This window comes from Geotrypetes seraphini, chromosome 2, assembly GCF_902459505.1.
Source record: "Geotrypetes seraphini chromosome 2, aGeoSer1.1, whole genome shotgun sequence".
Classification (NCBI taxonomy): Eukaryota; Metazoa; Chordata; class Amphibia; order Gymnophiona; family Dermophiidae; genus Geotrypetes; species Geotrypetes seraphini.
In genome coordinates this window covers 202,946,114-202,960,878 of record NC_047085.1, presented here as the reverse complement: position 1 = coordinate 202,960,878, position 14,765 = coordinate 202,946,114, and the positions used below count along the sequence as shown (strand labels likewise).

At 41.9% G+C, this 14,765-nt stretch overlaps 1 protein-coding gene across 3 annotated transcripts in view; it reads right to left on the bottom strand.

Annotated features, from left to right (window-relative positions):
- Positions 1 to 1,200: 1,200 nt before the first annotated feature.
- SLC35B3 (solute carrier family 35 member B3) overlaps positions 1,201 to 14,765 on the bottom strand; it is a 107,983-nt gene continuing 94,418 nt past the window's right edge. For all 3 annotated transcript variants that reach the window (XM_033934712.1, XM_033934710.1, XM_033934711.1), the window contains 2 exons: positions 5,148 to 5,217; positions 1,201 to 3,496 (listed from right to left, as the gene is read on the bottom strand). In XM_033934712.1, the coding sequence (XP_033790603.1) occupies positions 3,349 to 3,496; positions 5,148 to 5,217 (218 nt within the window). In that variant the 3' untranslated portion in view covers positions 1,201 to 3,348. The remainder of the gene's footprint in view (positions 3,497 to 5,147; positions 5,218 to 14,765) is intronic.

The window sequence follows — 14,765 nt, the reverse complement described above, 5'->3', positions numbered from 1 at the left end:
AGTGTACCTTTGGAACTTTGATACTTTCAAATAAAGTCCATTTAGGAACATCGTCACTCTACAGAGTTTTTTTGGTTTTCTTTTATTTCTACATATTACCCATTGTAGTAGTAAGGAAGGATTGGTCAGTGAGACTATGGGCCTGTTTTACAAAGCCACGCTAGCGGCTGCAGCGCGGTAACGGCCCCGAAGCCCATAGAGATTTAAAGGGCTTCAGGGCTGTTGCTGCGTGGCTTCGTAAAACAGGCCCTATGTGTTGATCATTGTATAGTGAATGCTAGAACCACCCCTGACCAATATATTACCCCGTGAATAGAGGATGCTCTGGATTCTTTAACTGGGAGTCTGTGGCTCTCTGTTCTGGATTTATGTACCTGGTAGTACCAGATCCCCATGAGTGAGACAGATAAGTAAAAACTGTATTCGTATGTCCATTGGGGTTCTAGCAATTCAAGACTGCCCCGGGTAGTGTTCAGAGCCCCTGCAACTTTCCACAGTGGATGACATGAATCTATTAGAGGTTCTGTTGTATTTAGATGACTTGCTAGTGTTTGGGAAAACATTGGAAGAACATGAAGAGAGATTATTGAAGGTAATTGATCCCTTGGCACAATGTGCATTAAAACTGTCATTGTATAAATGTAAATTCCGTCAAGCAGGGGTGAAATATGTGGGACACATTGTATTATAGAGGAGTGGCCACAGCTGCTCTCACTACTTGGTGAAGGCCAACAAATTTGAAGAGGAAGGGCAAACTGGCAGGATAGACAAGCAGATTTAGTTTGGGGGGAGAGATCAGGACACGTCTTTGCTTGGGAAGGATGTGGTTGGACGCTTGATCAGGGTGGGTTAAAACAGGGCTTGCTGGTTGGATGAAGTAAAAGGGGGGGAGGTGTTACGTTGAAAGCTGACTTTCTCCCTTCCCTATCACTGATAGTATATCAGCCCAATAAAGCAGAGTCAATGTACTACACTTAATTAAATTTCCAAATTGACTATACAGAATTCTATGTATCAATATGCTGTTTGTAACCTGCCTAGAACTCTAATTAAAGAGAATTCAGTAGGATATAAGATTGCACATAATACATTTATCCAAATAATATGGCTTACAACTTCATTAGTGATTTAACCTGTCTGCATACCGTACAGATGCATACAAAATACGGACTCATCCATAGAAATAACAGAGGTACCATAAACAAGAAATAAGAAAACTATTTTTTATTACATAAGAGTTTTATGTGAGGCACTATACTCCAATGTTTTTTTTTTTCTTTCTGATCATTTGGTAGTTCAAAATTCTGGTTGCCATGCTTATCATGATTAAAACTGGAATCCTTGTAGATTATTTGAATCCCCCCCTCAAAAAATATAAAAGATGCTGAAAATAATACAGTACATGAGCTTTCGAGACCATAGAGTCCCTCTTAACAGATGGATGGCTCATGATTCACAAAACAGTCTGATGTTACTCTTTTGTCTTTCTCCTTTTAAAAACCTCACCCTCCACTTAAGCTGCCTTAAAAAAATTTTAGAAAAAATTTAGAGAGAAGCGTACACCGATGTCCTGGAACCTAAGAAAGATGTAGTTAGATAGGAGGCAGGCTGATAATAACCAGGAAAAGATTTTAACTTTCTTTTAAAATATATAAACAAAGTTTTTTTCATTCTCTTTTGACTTTTTTAAAAATAAACCTCTTTATTTAGTCCTTCCACAGAGAGAGCCATATACAAAAACTTAAAAGTTTTAAAGCAGTAGTACTAGGTAGATTCTTCAATATGTCTATTTCATGGTTCTACTCTTGAGTCTCTCTAGATTGCCTTTGTTTTCTTAAGATTTTTACTTTCACAGTATTCTGCAATACAAGGTATGTTAATTTTTACTTAAATGGCCTTACCCATTTTAATGGGAGAACAGAAGACATACGACTGATACAATTATCATACTGAAAATTGAAGTGGGGGTGTGATTCCCTTGAGACAGCCAGTTTGGCGAAACATGAATTCATGTTTTCTGCCACAGCTTTCCCTGAGATTTCTGCATAAGATAAGATGCATTATTTTTGCACTACTGAATGATATTTAAAATGAAAAATATTATAGTCTACTGCTTTTCAGGAGAAAGCTTTGAAAGGCTATAATACTCTGATGATCTTATATACAGATATATCTGTATCTATCTATAGAATGTTTTAAATGCTTTACTTTATTAGTATGAAATGAAATGTAGGTATAGATATTGAAAATAGGCTTTGGGGCCCTTTAACTAAAGCTGTGGCAGAAGTGGCCTTAGTGTGCCCTTACTGTGGGTCTCTGTTACATGCCAAGATCACTTTTGCCGCGGCAAGAAATAGGTCAATTTTCCAATTTTCTTAATGGCCATGTGGTAATTTCACCAGTAGTGCACGACCATTAAAATAATTTACCACCTGGGCCCCTACCAACACCTATTTTGTAGGCAGTAAGGGCCCCCGACTAATCAGTTACCATGGGGCAATGCCTCATATGCCGATTGGCATTGTCATGCCCCATTGGCATGGCATTGTCTCCACCCCCTAACATGGTCCTTCCCAGAAAATTAAAAATATTTTTAATGTGCACGCAAACTGGCCATTTTACCATGGGACACTAGCATATGTACCACAGTAAGCTTTATTAATGTATGGGAAGCGCATGCTCTTACCAGAGTTTAGTAAAAGAACCCCTTTGTTTTTATCCCATTTTGAGTTTATAATCTTGCCAGTCTGATCATTTTTACTATGGCAATATGCTCTGTCTTGTATTATGCACATCAATTTCACCTCTGTAAATAAAGACCAGAGTAAAGTGAGGTGTCTTAATAATCATTATCTTATTGTCCTTAAGTTGTTTTACTGCTAACTGTTTTATCTAAAAATAATTCCCAATCCTGCTGCTTTAACTGACATTTTCAAGACAAACTTTTGCATACTTTTTATAAACTCACTCTTGATCAGACATTTGTTTAAAAGACAATGTAAAATATATACTGGCCTTTCAGGCTTTAAATACTATTTTTGGTCAGAATGGATGATCAGTTTTCATTAGTCATGTGCAGAATATTAATCTTAGATAACATTTTCCCCCAAACCATCATTATTTATAAAACAAAATTTTAAGAATCACCCAAAAACTTTCAGCTATCATAAGTTGCCATCTTCAGTTGCCTTGCTAATGCTGCCTCCTTTACACAGTTTATAATGCAAAGGACACTGCAACATTAACATCTGGCCATCACAAGCAGTGTGCATCCAGCTCCTTTGGTTTAGAAATGTTTCCTTCTATCAGTGAATTTAACAGCAATAGACAGGCATCACAAATTCTTGTCTATACACTTTGTGGTAATGTCCTTATGCTTCTTTGTATCACACTGTTCCAGAGACGAGTTATGGAAGGAAGGCTCATTTTATTCCTGTTCTTGCTGTAGACATTCAAAAAGATTCCAAAAACAACTAACAAACCTGACCATATGTATCTAAGGGGTGAAAAAGAGAGAATTATGTTCATATCAAGAAGTTATTTGTAAAAAAAAAAAAAAAAAAAAGCAATACTAGTAAAATATTAACTTCTATGAACAGTCATTGCAGAAATTGCCAAATAAGATAAATGTTTCATATCAGAAAAGGTAATACACCTTCACAATGAAGTTAATTCAAACAAAAAATACACAACAAAATATGGAAAACACAATAGGTGTGAATTTTTTTTTTTTTGCGGGGGGGGGGGGGGGGGGGGGGGGGAGAGCGAACAGACAAAATGCCCACAGGCTTGAATGTTGTTCTTCTTAGGCAATGAATACCGAGAAAATGGGTTTATATTCCAAAATGGTTAGAAAACTGTATACCTGAATATTAGCATTTGATACTGCTAAGATTACTACCTTGGTGATTCATGCTCTCAGAAAGGGAGTCACTGTGATTAGGAACACCTCCTTTCTAGTTATTAAGGCAAAGACAGGATCTTTCTTATAATGTACACTGCCTTAATCAGGACCGTAGTAAGCTATATGCGGACAGTGCAGCCACACAGGGTGCAAGGGAGATAGGAGCTCAAACATTCAGTCCTATTCATTGCTTTTCCCACTTGGCTGTGACTCAGTGGGAAGGACAGATTGTGAGCCCGCTGGGACAGACAGGGAGAAATGCTCGAGCACCTAAATAAAACTCATGTAAACCATTCTGAGCTCCCCTGGGAGAACGGTATAGAAAATGGAATAAATGAAAGAATGAATAAATAATTAACCCCCTTTCACAAAACCGTAGTGCACTTTTTAGCACCGGCTGCATAGAACTGGAGCTGTTACCGCTGCGGCCAGTGCTAAAAACCGTGCCATGGTTTAGTAAAAGGGAGGGGGGGAGGGGGAAGTAAATAAGATAGGTGTTCAAGGAGGCATGCCGCATGGGGAACGTTTCCGGTTCGGGACAGTCCTGGCCTTAATGTTCTTTGAAATGGCAGTATAGTAAATTTTACTAAATAAATAAAAGAGCTGTATACCAAGATTTTGTAGGCAGGTAAAGTAAAAGCTATAGGTTCTTTGTTCAAACTGTTGTGAAATACCCTCTTTTTCCCCAGAATGCTATTTACAACACAGGGAAAGTGTAATTGCTTTCCTATAATGATGATTACACCTGATCACAGTTACACCACTCCCCCGATCCAGCAGGGGAGAATACTTTAAATATATATTTTTTATTTCTCTTGATACTTATTTTTTATCTCTATTTTTTATTTATTTTACTTATTTATTTTTAATTCTATCTTTAAATTTATTTATTCATTACTTGGTGGAATATTTATTTCTATCTCTGTCTTTATATTTTATCTTTATTTTTCATAAATTGTCTCTTCAGGTTCTTTAGTTAGATTGTGAGCCTTTGGGACAGTTAGGGAATTTCCAAGTACCTATCTTATTTATTTTTATTTATTGTAACTTTTAATGCATTCATTTTTGTAAACCGCTTAGAAACCTCATGGTTATTAGCGGTATATAAGAATTAAATTAAATTAAATTCTGTCAACAGCAGAATGAGTCACACATTGGGGAGGTGGGGGGGAGGGGAAACTTACAAAACAAACTAAAAAAAACAACCCTTGAAAAGTTAAGTTATCAGGAGCAGTTTACTTACTGGAATGTGAATGGTTTTGCAAAGAAGAAGAAGGAAAGTATGATGGTAACTGCTTTTCTTCCTGTTGTTACTGTAGGGAGATATAAATTAACCTTACAGTCAATTATGTCCATATTGCATAATACTGATCAGGAGAGTTTATTAATTATTATTAAATTGCATTATATGTAAACAGCTAAAAATCAGCTATGGTGAAATATATATCTACAGAAGCACAACCTTAGAACTCTGCACCCTGTATAAAGCAAAATTGTACTCTGTTTTAAGTTTAGGATGAGTACTGCATTCCTTTACCAGGAAAAAGGCACTATTAAATCTAGCTTATAGTCAATGTGTGTGCTTACAGAATGGTATATACGCCGCACTTAGCAAACCCAAAGCAGTTTTACTTCATGTGTATAATTCTATATAAAGTGGAACCTTGGTTTACGAGCATAATTCGTTCCAGAAGCATGCTGTAAACCAAAGTGCTTGTATATCAAAGCAACTTTCCCCATAGCAGATAGTAGAAATACAGACAATTTGTTCTACATCCCAAAAAGACCCCCCCAGAGGCCACTGGTGCATTTCCACTTCACCCCACCACATTCCAAAAAGACTCCCCTCACCCCCTGGCACGCTTCCACCCCCACCCCTGGGAACCGGCTTCGCCTACCCCACCCCCTGAGAACCAGCATTGCCCCCCCCCCCCGCCCAAACCCTTACCGCGATTGAGCACCGGTACACAGCACCAACCCACAGGATGTGCCAGTGCCGAAGGAGCCTGCCAGTCTCTGCTGGGCCTTGAGCATCTATGCATGCTCAAGGCCTTCTGGCTCCCGCTCTTTCTGAGATTCTCGAGAAACTCATTAGAATCTCAGAGAGAGCAAGAACCAGATTCTGAATTAGTTTTTTTCCAGTTCCGTTCCAATTTTCTACACTCCTGTCTTAACTCTCGATAAGTTGAAAACCAGGGCGCCTTCCGTGCATAACCCACTGATTTGGTTGCTAAAGGGGAGAGAACTTGAAAGGTACTTTCTTTTTTTTTTTAAATTCTTTATTCATTTTTAAAAACTTACAATAAAAGTGTATCAGTGTATAAAAACATTTTAAACTCAGATAGAACACTTAATAATCTGTAAAAATCCAGTTCAGAATTTATTTCCCCCCTCTAATCAATAACAGTCTTTAAACACAGAAAACATATATTAATCCCCATCCCCACATTCCTTACACTTTCTGATAATCCCTTCCAGTCTTTTCATAGATTTTCTGACAGATTATCAGAAGATATGCAAGGTAGTACTTTTAGTAGATTGGACCAGAAAAACTCTGAGCTGATCATTTTCCTAATAGTTATAATTTTTTTTCTATGATACATAAGTATTAATAGGGGACATACAATTTGGGAGACAACACATAATGGTTAACCACAAAATTAAACTACACAAAGCACTATATACAAGATATAATATTACTAGCCGTCCTTAAGTAAGTTTGGGGTAGCTGCTGGTATCTGTTCTTTTCTTCCAACTTTGTGGTCACTGAGTCCAATTAGGTATTTCAATAGAAATGCCACAGGAGGTAGAAATGGTGGGGACACTGAATTATGTAAGCCTACAGAAATAACACAGCAACTGCATTAGAAAGAGTGGCAGAAGATCATTGGTAGTATTGGGGATGGGGCAGAAGGGACATGCTGTCTCTCAAAAAGTGTGTTTCTTGGTTTGGCTCCCTGGCTTTCTTCTTACTTACCGTATTTTCACGTAGATAACGCGCACCCATGTAAAACACGCACATGGGTATAGCGCGCGAAAAACACAAATTTATGTACAGAAATTTTTATATACCGCGCACACCCGTATACCGCGCATGCTGCCCGACTCTCCTCTGGCCACCCCGACTCTCCTTTCGCCCGCCCCGACTCTCCTCTCCCCCTTGAAGTCCTGTCCCCACCCTGAAAGCCTGATGCCCCCCCCGACGTCCGATTCACCCTCTCCCCGCAGGACCGCTCGCACCCCCACCCCGAAGGACCGCTCGCACGCACCCGCACCCCCACCCCGAAGGACCGCTCGCACGCACTCCCACCCGCATCCCCACCCTGAAGGACCGCTCGCACCCCCACAGCCTCCCGACCCCCCCCCCAATCATGTACAAGCTCTTACCTGTGTCCTGCTGCTTCCTCTTGGCGGTCCCGACTCCCCGACACGATCGGGGCAAAAGGGAGCCCAAGCCCTCTTGCCCCACCGACTCCCCAACTCCCCGACAATATCGGGCCAGGAGGGAGCCCAAGTCCTCCTGGCCCTGGCGACCCCCCCCCCCCCGCTAGTTGTTCGGGCCAGGAGGGAGCCCAAACCCTCCTGGTCACGGCGACCCCCTACCCCCACCCCGCACTACATTACGGGCAGGAGGAATCCCAGGCCCTCCTGCCCTCGACGCAAACCCCCCTCCTCCCAACGACCCCCCCCCCCAAGAACCTCCGACCGCCCCCCCAGCCGACCCGCGACCCCCCTGGCCGATCCCCACCCCCCCTTCCCCGTACCTTTCTGTAGTTGGCCGGACAGACGGGAGCCAAACCCGCCTGTCCGGCAGGCAGCCAACGACGGAATGAGGCCGGATTGGCCCATCCGTCCCAAAGCTCCGCCTACTGGTGGGGCCTAAGGCGCCTGGGCCAATCAGAATAGGCCCGGGAGCCTTAGGTCCCTCCTGGGGGCGGGGCCTTGGGCACATGGTCGGGTTGGGGGTAAGGGGTCGCCGTGGCCAGGAGGGTTTGGGCTCCCTCCTGGCCCGAACAACTAGCGGGGGGAGGGGGGGGTCGCCAGGGCCAGAAGGACTTGGGATCCCTCCTGGCCCGATATTGTCGGGGAGTTGGGGAGTCAGCGGGGCAAGAGGGCTTGGGCTCTCTTTTGCCCCGATCGTGTCGGGGGTGCCGCGGTTGGCTGGGGCAAGAGGGCTTGAGCTCCCTCTTGCCCCGATCGTGTCGGGGAGTCGGGGGGGGGCAAGAGGGCTTGAGTTCCCTCTTGCCCCTATCATGTCGGGGGTGCCGCAGTTGGCTGGGGCAAGAGGGCTTGAGCTCCCTCTTGCCCCGATCGTGTCGGGTGTCGGGACCGCCAAGAGGAAGCAGCAGGACACCGGTAGGAGCTTCTACATGATGGGGTGGGGGGGTTGGGAGGCTGTGGGGGTGCGAGCGGTCCATCCAAAACATTGCAATAAAGATTATTACAGGTTCCAAAAAGTTTGATCATGTCACACCTCTATTACAAAATGCTCATTGGCTGCCTATATCTTACAGGATTAATTATAAATTAGCTCTTCTAGTTCATAACACATTAAAAACCAATACTCCTGCTTTTATAGATAGGCTCCTGATTCCTTACAGTTCATCCAGAGTTCTCAGATCAGCCTCCCAATCTACTCTTAACGTTCCTTCACTGAAAATTATTGGAACCCGCCGTGCTTCAATTTTCTCTGTTACTGCCCCAATGTTATGGAATTCTCTCCCTTTGTATTTAAGACTAGAAAAAGATTTGCAAACTTTTAAAAAGAACTTAAAATGTCTTCTTTTTAAAGAAGCATTCAACTGATATTTCACTTTCTTAATTTTATCAGTTAATTCCTGAGCAATGATATCAGTTAACTTCTTTTCCCTTAAATATAAACTTTTATACTTCTATAATGACATTTTTAGGCCTTTCTATAATCCCTACCTCCCTAATGTGTTTTCCTTTTATGTTCTCTTTAAACAAAAATTGTATTTCGTCCCTATTTTCCCACTGTTTCCAGTTTTCTTTTGTCCAAAGATGTTACCCTAGTTTGTGTAGTATAACATTATGTATAAGTTAGTTTTGTTTTTTAAACTCTGTTTTTAATTTTGTAAAACGCTTTGAAATTGGAAAAGCGTTAAATCAAACAATTTAATAAACTTGAAACTTGAAACTTCAGGGTGGGGGTGCGGGTGGGAGTGCGTGCGAGCGGTCCTTCGGGGTGGGAATATGGGTATAGGTGCATGCGAGCGGTCCTGCGGGGGGGGGGGTGAATCGGACATCAGGGGGGGAAACTATGTAAAAAAAATTTTGTACAACGCGCTCACGCATATAACGCGCAAGGGTATGCGCGGTATGTAAAAACCACGTATAACGCGCGTGTTATATGCGAGAAAATACGGTAATCGCTGAATCCTTGCTGCCTGCCCTCTTTATTCTTGGTAAAACTCTGCAACCATCTTTCAGGTCTCAACTAGACTCCTTGAACTCCTTGTTCTTGGCTATCAGAGCAATATCCTGCAGACAGCCCAGAACACAGTGACTTAGTAAAAGTGTGTGCTCTTATGCTCTGGGCTGCTAGAACATGTTCTCCCACTCAGCATGTAATCTTTGAGGTTTCAAACTATGATCCTTGCTGTATTTCCAAAGCTCAGAGAGCTAGATACAATGAAGTCTCTGACTGTCTAATGACCGTCCCTAAACCAACCGATCGCATTTGCTGACCCGATGCAAACGGCTCACCTGCTTGGTGTTTCGTGCGATTGTATATTCTCTGATTTTGGCATGCAAATGTGGTCATCAATATTAAAATCAGCCATCCAATCGATGGCCTAACATTGCATGCCAGAATCAGATCGGTACTACCGACCTAAAAAAATTACAGGTCTAGTAAATGGATTTACCAACAGGTCTGCCTGTTTTTTTTCCCCTATATGCACAGATGCCTATTTAAAAAGTGCTGTGCCCCCCCCCCACCAGATGATGGCCTCCTGATGATCCCCCTAGAACCAAAAATAAGGCAGGAGTGATGCCCACCACATCCTGCCGCCGTGATCCCCTTGTCCCAGTTGATCTCCCCCCAACCCTTCAATAAAAAATCAGGAGGGATGCCCAATCCTTCATGCTGCCGTGAACCCCCCCAGCCAAACTGAACCCCTCCGCCAGGATCCCCCAACTGACCCCCTCCCTTTCCCAACTGACCCCCTCCCTTTCCCCACTTTACCAAACATCATCAGGAGGGATGCCCACTGCCCCCCATGCCTCAGATCTGGATGACAGCAGGAGCAATGCCCAGTACCTTCTACTTGCAGGCCCGCCACTCCAAAATGGCAGGCCTTCCCCTTCCAGGTGCATCCTGAGATGTACGGGGAAGGGCCTAAGGCCCTGATTGGCTCAGATGCCAAAGGCTTCTTCCTCTTTGACTGAGACATTCAGTGCCTTATGCTCCTTCCTGTCTATCTCGGATACAAAGGGAGGAGCCTAAGGCCTTGACCAACTCAAATGCTTAAGGCCCCTCCTTAGGAGTCTGAGCCAATCAGAGTCTTAAGCCCTTCCCCGTGCTTCCCAAGATGCACCAGGAAGGAGAAGGTCCACCATTTTGGAGTGGCAGGTCTGCAAGCAGGAGGGACTGGATATCCCTCCTGCTGTCATTCAGATATGAGGCACAAGGGAGGTTCAGGGGTTAGTTCAGGGAGGGGCATCTGGTTGCAGGATGGAATAGGCATTCCTCCTGCCAATGTTTGGTAAAGTAGGGAAGGGGTCAGTCCTATTTTGAGCTTCACTAACTCACTTTAGACCTATGGTATTTAACTTCCTACCCTGGAGTCACCCTTTAACTGGAGCCCTGTTAAGGAGCCTGAAATAAAGTCAGATGGGGTTTTTGACTTTTAATATGGAATGAAGATCTCTCCTGCATACTCCCTCTTAAGAACATACGAATAGCCTTACTGGAACAGGCCAATGGTCCATCTAGCCCAGTATCCCATCTTCATAATGACCAATCCAGTTCACAAGTACCTGGCAAAAAATATCAAATAGTAACAACATTCCATGCTACCAATCCAGGGCAAGCAGTGGCTTCCCCCACATGTCTGTCTCAATAATAGACTATGAAGTTTTCCTCCAGGAACTTTTCCAAACCTTTCTTAAAACCAGCTATGCTCTCTGCTCTTACCACAACTTCTGGCAATGCATTCCAGAGCTTAACTATTCTCTGAGTGAAAAAATATTTCCTTCTATTGGTTTTAAAAGTATTTCCCTGTAACTTCATCAAGTGTTCCCTAGTTTTTGTAATGTATGATGGAGTAAAAAAATTGATCCACTTGCACCCATTCTACACCACTCAAGATTTTGTTGACTTCAATCATATCTCCCCTCAGCCATCTCTTTTCCAAGCTGAAAAGTCCTAACCTCTTTAGTCATTCCTCATACGAGAGGAGTTCCATCCTCTTTACCATTACAGTTGCTCTTCTTAAAATCTATTCTAGTTCCGTTATATCTTTTTTGAGATAAGGCAGCCAGAATTGAACGCAACACTCAAGGTGAGGTCATATCTTGGAGCAATACAGAGGCATTACAACAGTCTTAGTCTTATTTAACATCTGTTTTCTAATAATTCCTAGCATCTTGTTTGCTTTTTTGGCCATCCACACATTAGGCGGAAGGTTTCAGTGTATTGTCTACAATGACACCCAGATCTTTTTTTTTTCTTTTTTTTTTGGGGGGGGGGCACTGACCCTCAAGGTGGACCCTAGCATCTGTATGATTTGGGTTATTCTGGTAACTTCACAACATCTTTTACAAAGGCAGTGATTAGTGTATATACACAGTATTTTGCTGAAGGACCTTGTGGTCAATTTATTCTGCATAAAAGATAAACATAATAATAAATATTCAAAAACTTAAAAGGAGGCATTATTTGGGAATATATAAATTTCAGTCAGAAGCAGCTTCCTGGTAACCCCACAGTGATTTAGGAAATTCCAGAGCATGGCCTAGGGCTATGGATAACACTATATAACTCAGTGAACAAATGGATATGGGAAAGGTGATGGTGTGGATTTTATTAAAGCCTTTGACATGGTGCCGCATAGGCGGCTGATAAATAAACCAAGTGCTCTCGGTATGGGCCCTAAAGTGACAGACTGGATTAAAAACTGGTTAAGTAGGAGACAGAGGGTAATTGTAAATGGAGCTTGCTTTGAGGAAAAGGATGTTGTTGGTGGAGTGCCGCAGGGATCTGTCCTTGGACTGCTTTTTTGTTTACATCTTTGTGAGTGATAATACAGGACTGCCTGATAAAGCTCGTCTTCTTGCAGATGATACCAAACTCTGCAAAACAGTAGACACCTTGGAGGGTGTAGATAACATGAGGCGGGATCTAATGAAGCTTGAAGAATGGTCCAGTAATTGGCAACTGTATATTGTGAGACAATATTTTTCTATTTGAAAATTCTAACTTAATTGTTTGTGGTTATTATCTGCCGTGTTCACACTTTTTTATTTTTAAATCTTGACCAGAAATATGCAAAGGAAGGAAAAGCCAGTCTGATGGATGTGTGTGATGCAGGTATTTGGGGCCTCCACAAACTTTGCATGTATTCTGGTCCCATGCAGAAGGCTCACCTTCTTACCATATGCTGATGCTTTATGAGCTAAAACAGGACATTTTGCTTTTCTTAACAATTTATAAATGACTGTTACTTGATTTATAATATATTAAAATAACTTCATGTTTTCAGGGGATTATACAGATAACCTAAATGATTTCATAGCTAAACAAAATAATTTTACAAAGTAAAGTAAAAATGCATGTCTGGAGAAAAATACTTATTTACAACATTAAAGTCAATTAAAACTTGGATATACTGCCTCAAATAACCACAATTAGTTTCTATTCTCTTTCAGTTATTTAATTAAAATGCATAAACAATCACTTCCTGAATTAAATTACTTTGTTCAATTAATGTTAATGTTATTTTCCAATTTTGTGACTAAAACTATTGTTTGCATTAAAGTTTACCTCTTCTCCATCCCCACAAGCACTCTAGTAATGGGTGGTTTTTGAAGGTACAATAAACAAACATTTTTACATTGCCACAGGCAAAGTAGGGAAGTAAAAGGCAAAGAAGAAAACATTAGTTTCTTTGGAGGGCTGAAATACAAAATTTTGAAGGTCACGTAGGTTCTAGTATAAAACCACCGTGTGATTTTCATGGTGTCTTGACTACCGACCAATTAGGATGGTACTAATTCAGTGATCCATGAGAAAGCAAGCAACAGGAAAACAACCACAGAAAGACCTGTTCTAGCTCCACTTAAGCTTCAAGTTTTACTATCCTGCCTATTGGATAGTCTAAAATGGGAAAAGGGGAAGGGGAAGGGGATCGATTGAAAAATTATATACAGACAGGGAGCAAAACTACAATATATGTTAGGATAGTGGGTGAGGTAAGCCTTTGCATTTTCAGCAACTCATATTAGAGCAATGTCTCGCAAACTATTTCCAGCCACAGCACACTAAACAGGTGGTCGTGGCTTAAGGGCACCCGGAAGTGCGTGGACATCATTGTGATGATGTTACACGTACACATGACGTCATCACATCGACGTCTGTGCATGTGCGAAGGTCCTGTAGATGGAGGCCTTGAACTGGCGGGGGGTGTCAACAGGAGAGGTGCAGAGAGTAGAGGTGCAGGAACATCCCGTAGGCAGTCAGCCGGTGTCGGCGTCTCGTGGCACACTTCTAATCTCGATGGAGCACACAGTTTGCAATTTACTGTATTAGAGAGTTCAGTGATATAATGACAGAGAAGAGGAATTACAAATAAGCGTCTTTGTAGGAGGGTCTTGAGATCAATTTTGAACCTTTCTACAGAAGTGTGTTGCCACAGAGATATTGGGAGTTCCAGAATTTAGGACCATGAACCCAGAAAATGGAGTCTCTGATATGTTCATGAACTGTTTCTCGATAAGAATGAGCTACCAATTGATACTGGTGTGTGGACCTAAGAGCTCTTTCAGATGTGTATGGAATAAGACGACGCAATAAGGCGTATTCGCCTGTTGTATTTGAAAACTAGTAGTAGTATCTTGTATGTGATATGCAGTGTTGTGAGAGAAAGCTAGTGGGCATCTTTTAAGAGCAGGGTAATAAGATTGTATTTCCTGGTACTGTGGACTAGTTATATTGCGGTGTTTTGAATAACCAGTGATCTTCATAGATCTTTGTTTCCGAGACCTGTATAAAGAGAGTTACAATAATCTAATTGTTGCATAACCAGAGATTGAATCAGGGTATTGAGAGCTGATCAGCTGTTAGTGATCTATAATCTGTCACTAAAATCATCCATAGTGCCTGAGGATTGGAGGGTGGCCAATGTTACCTTGATTTTTAAAAAAGGTTCAAGAGTAGAGCTAGGAAATTACAGAGTAGTAAGCCTGACTTCAGTGCAGGGCAAAATAGTGGAAACAATGATAAAAAATAAAATTGTGGAACATGTGGGTCCCTTGGTCGGTAATAAGGTTGTATGTTTCATTTATGTTATAATAAATAGTGCCTGCATCTTGTACATAACCTGCAGTATTTGTTTGGAACATGTAGACAAACATGATTTAATGGGACAAAGTCAGCATGGGTTCAGCCAAGGGAGGTCTTGCCTCACCAATTTTCTTGACTTCTTTGAAGGTGTGAAAAAGAGATTAGGTTCTTACCTAGATAATATCATTTTCAGTAGTATGCTGAACCATAGTGCTCACGAGCATACTGCAGAAGATGTCAATCACAGCTTTTTAACTGCTCCTCCGTCTCTCTTGCTCCTTTCGGTTCGTACCAAAGCAGGTGAAAGTCCTATAGAAGGCGGCAGGAGAAGGTACG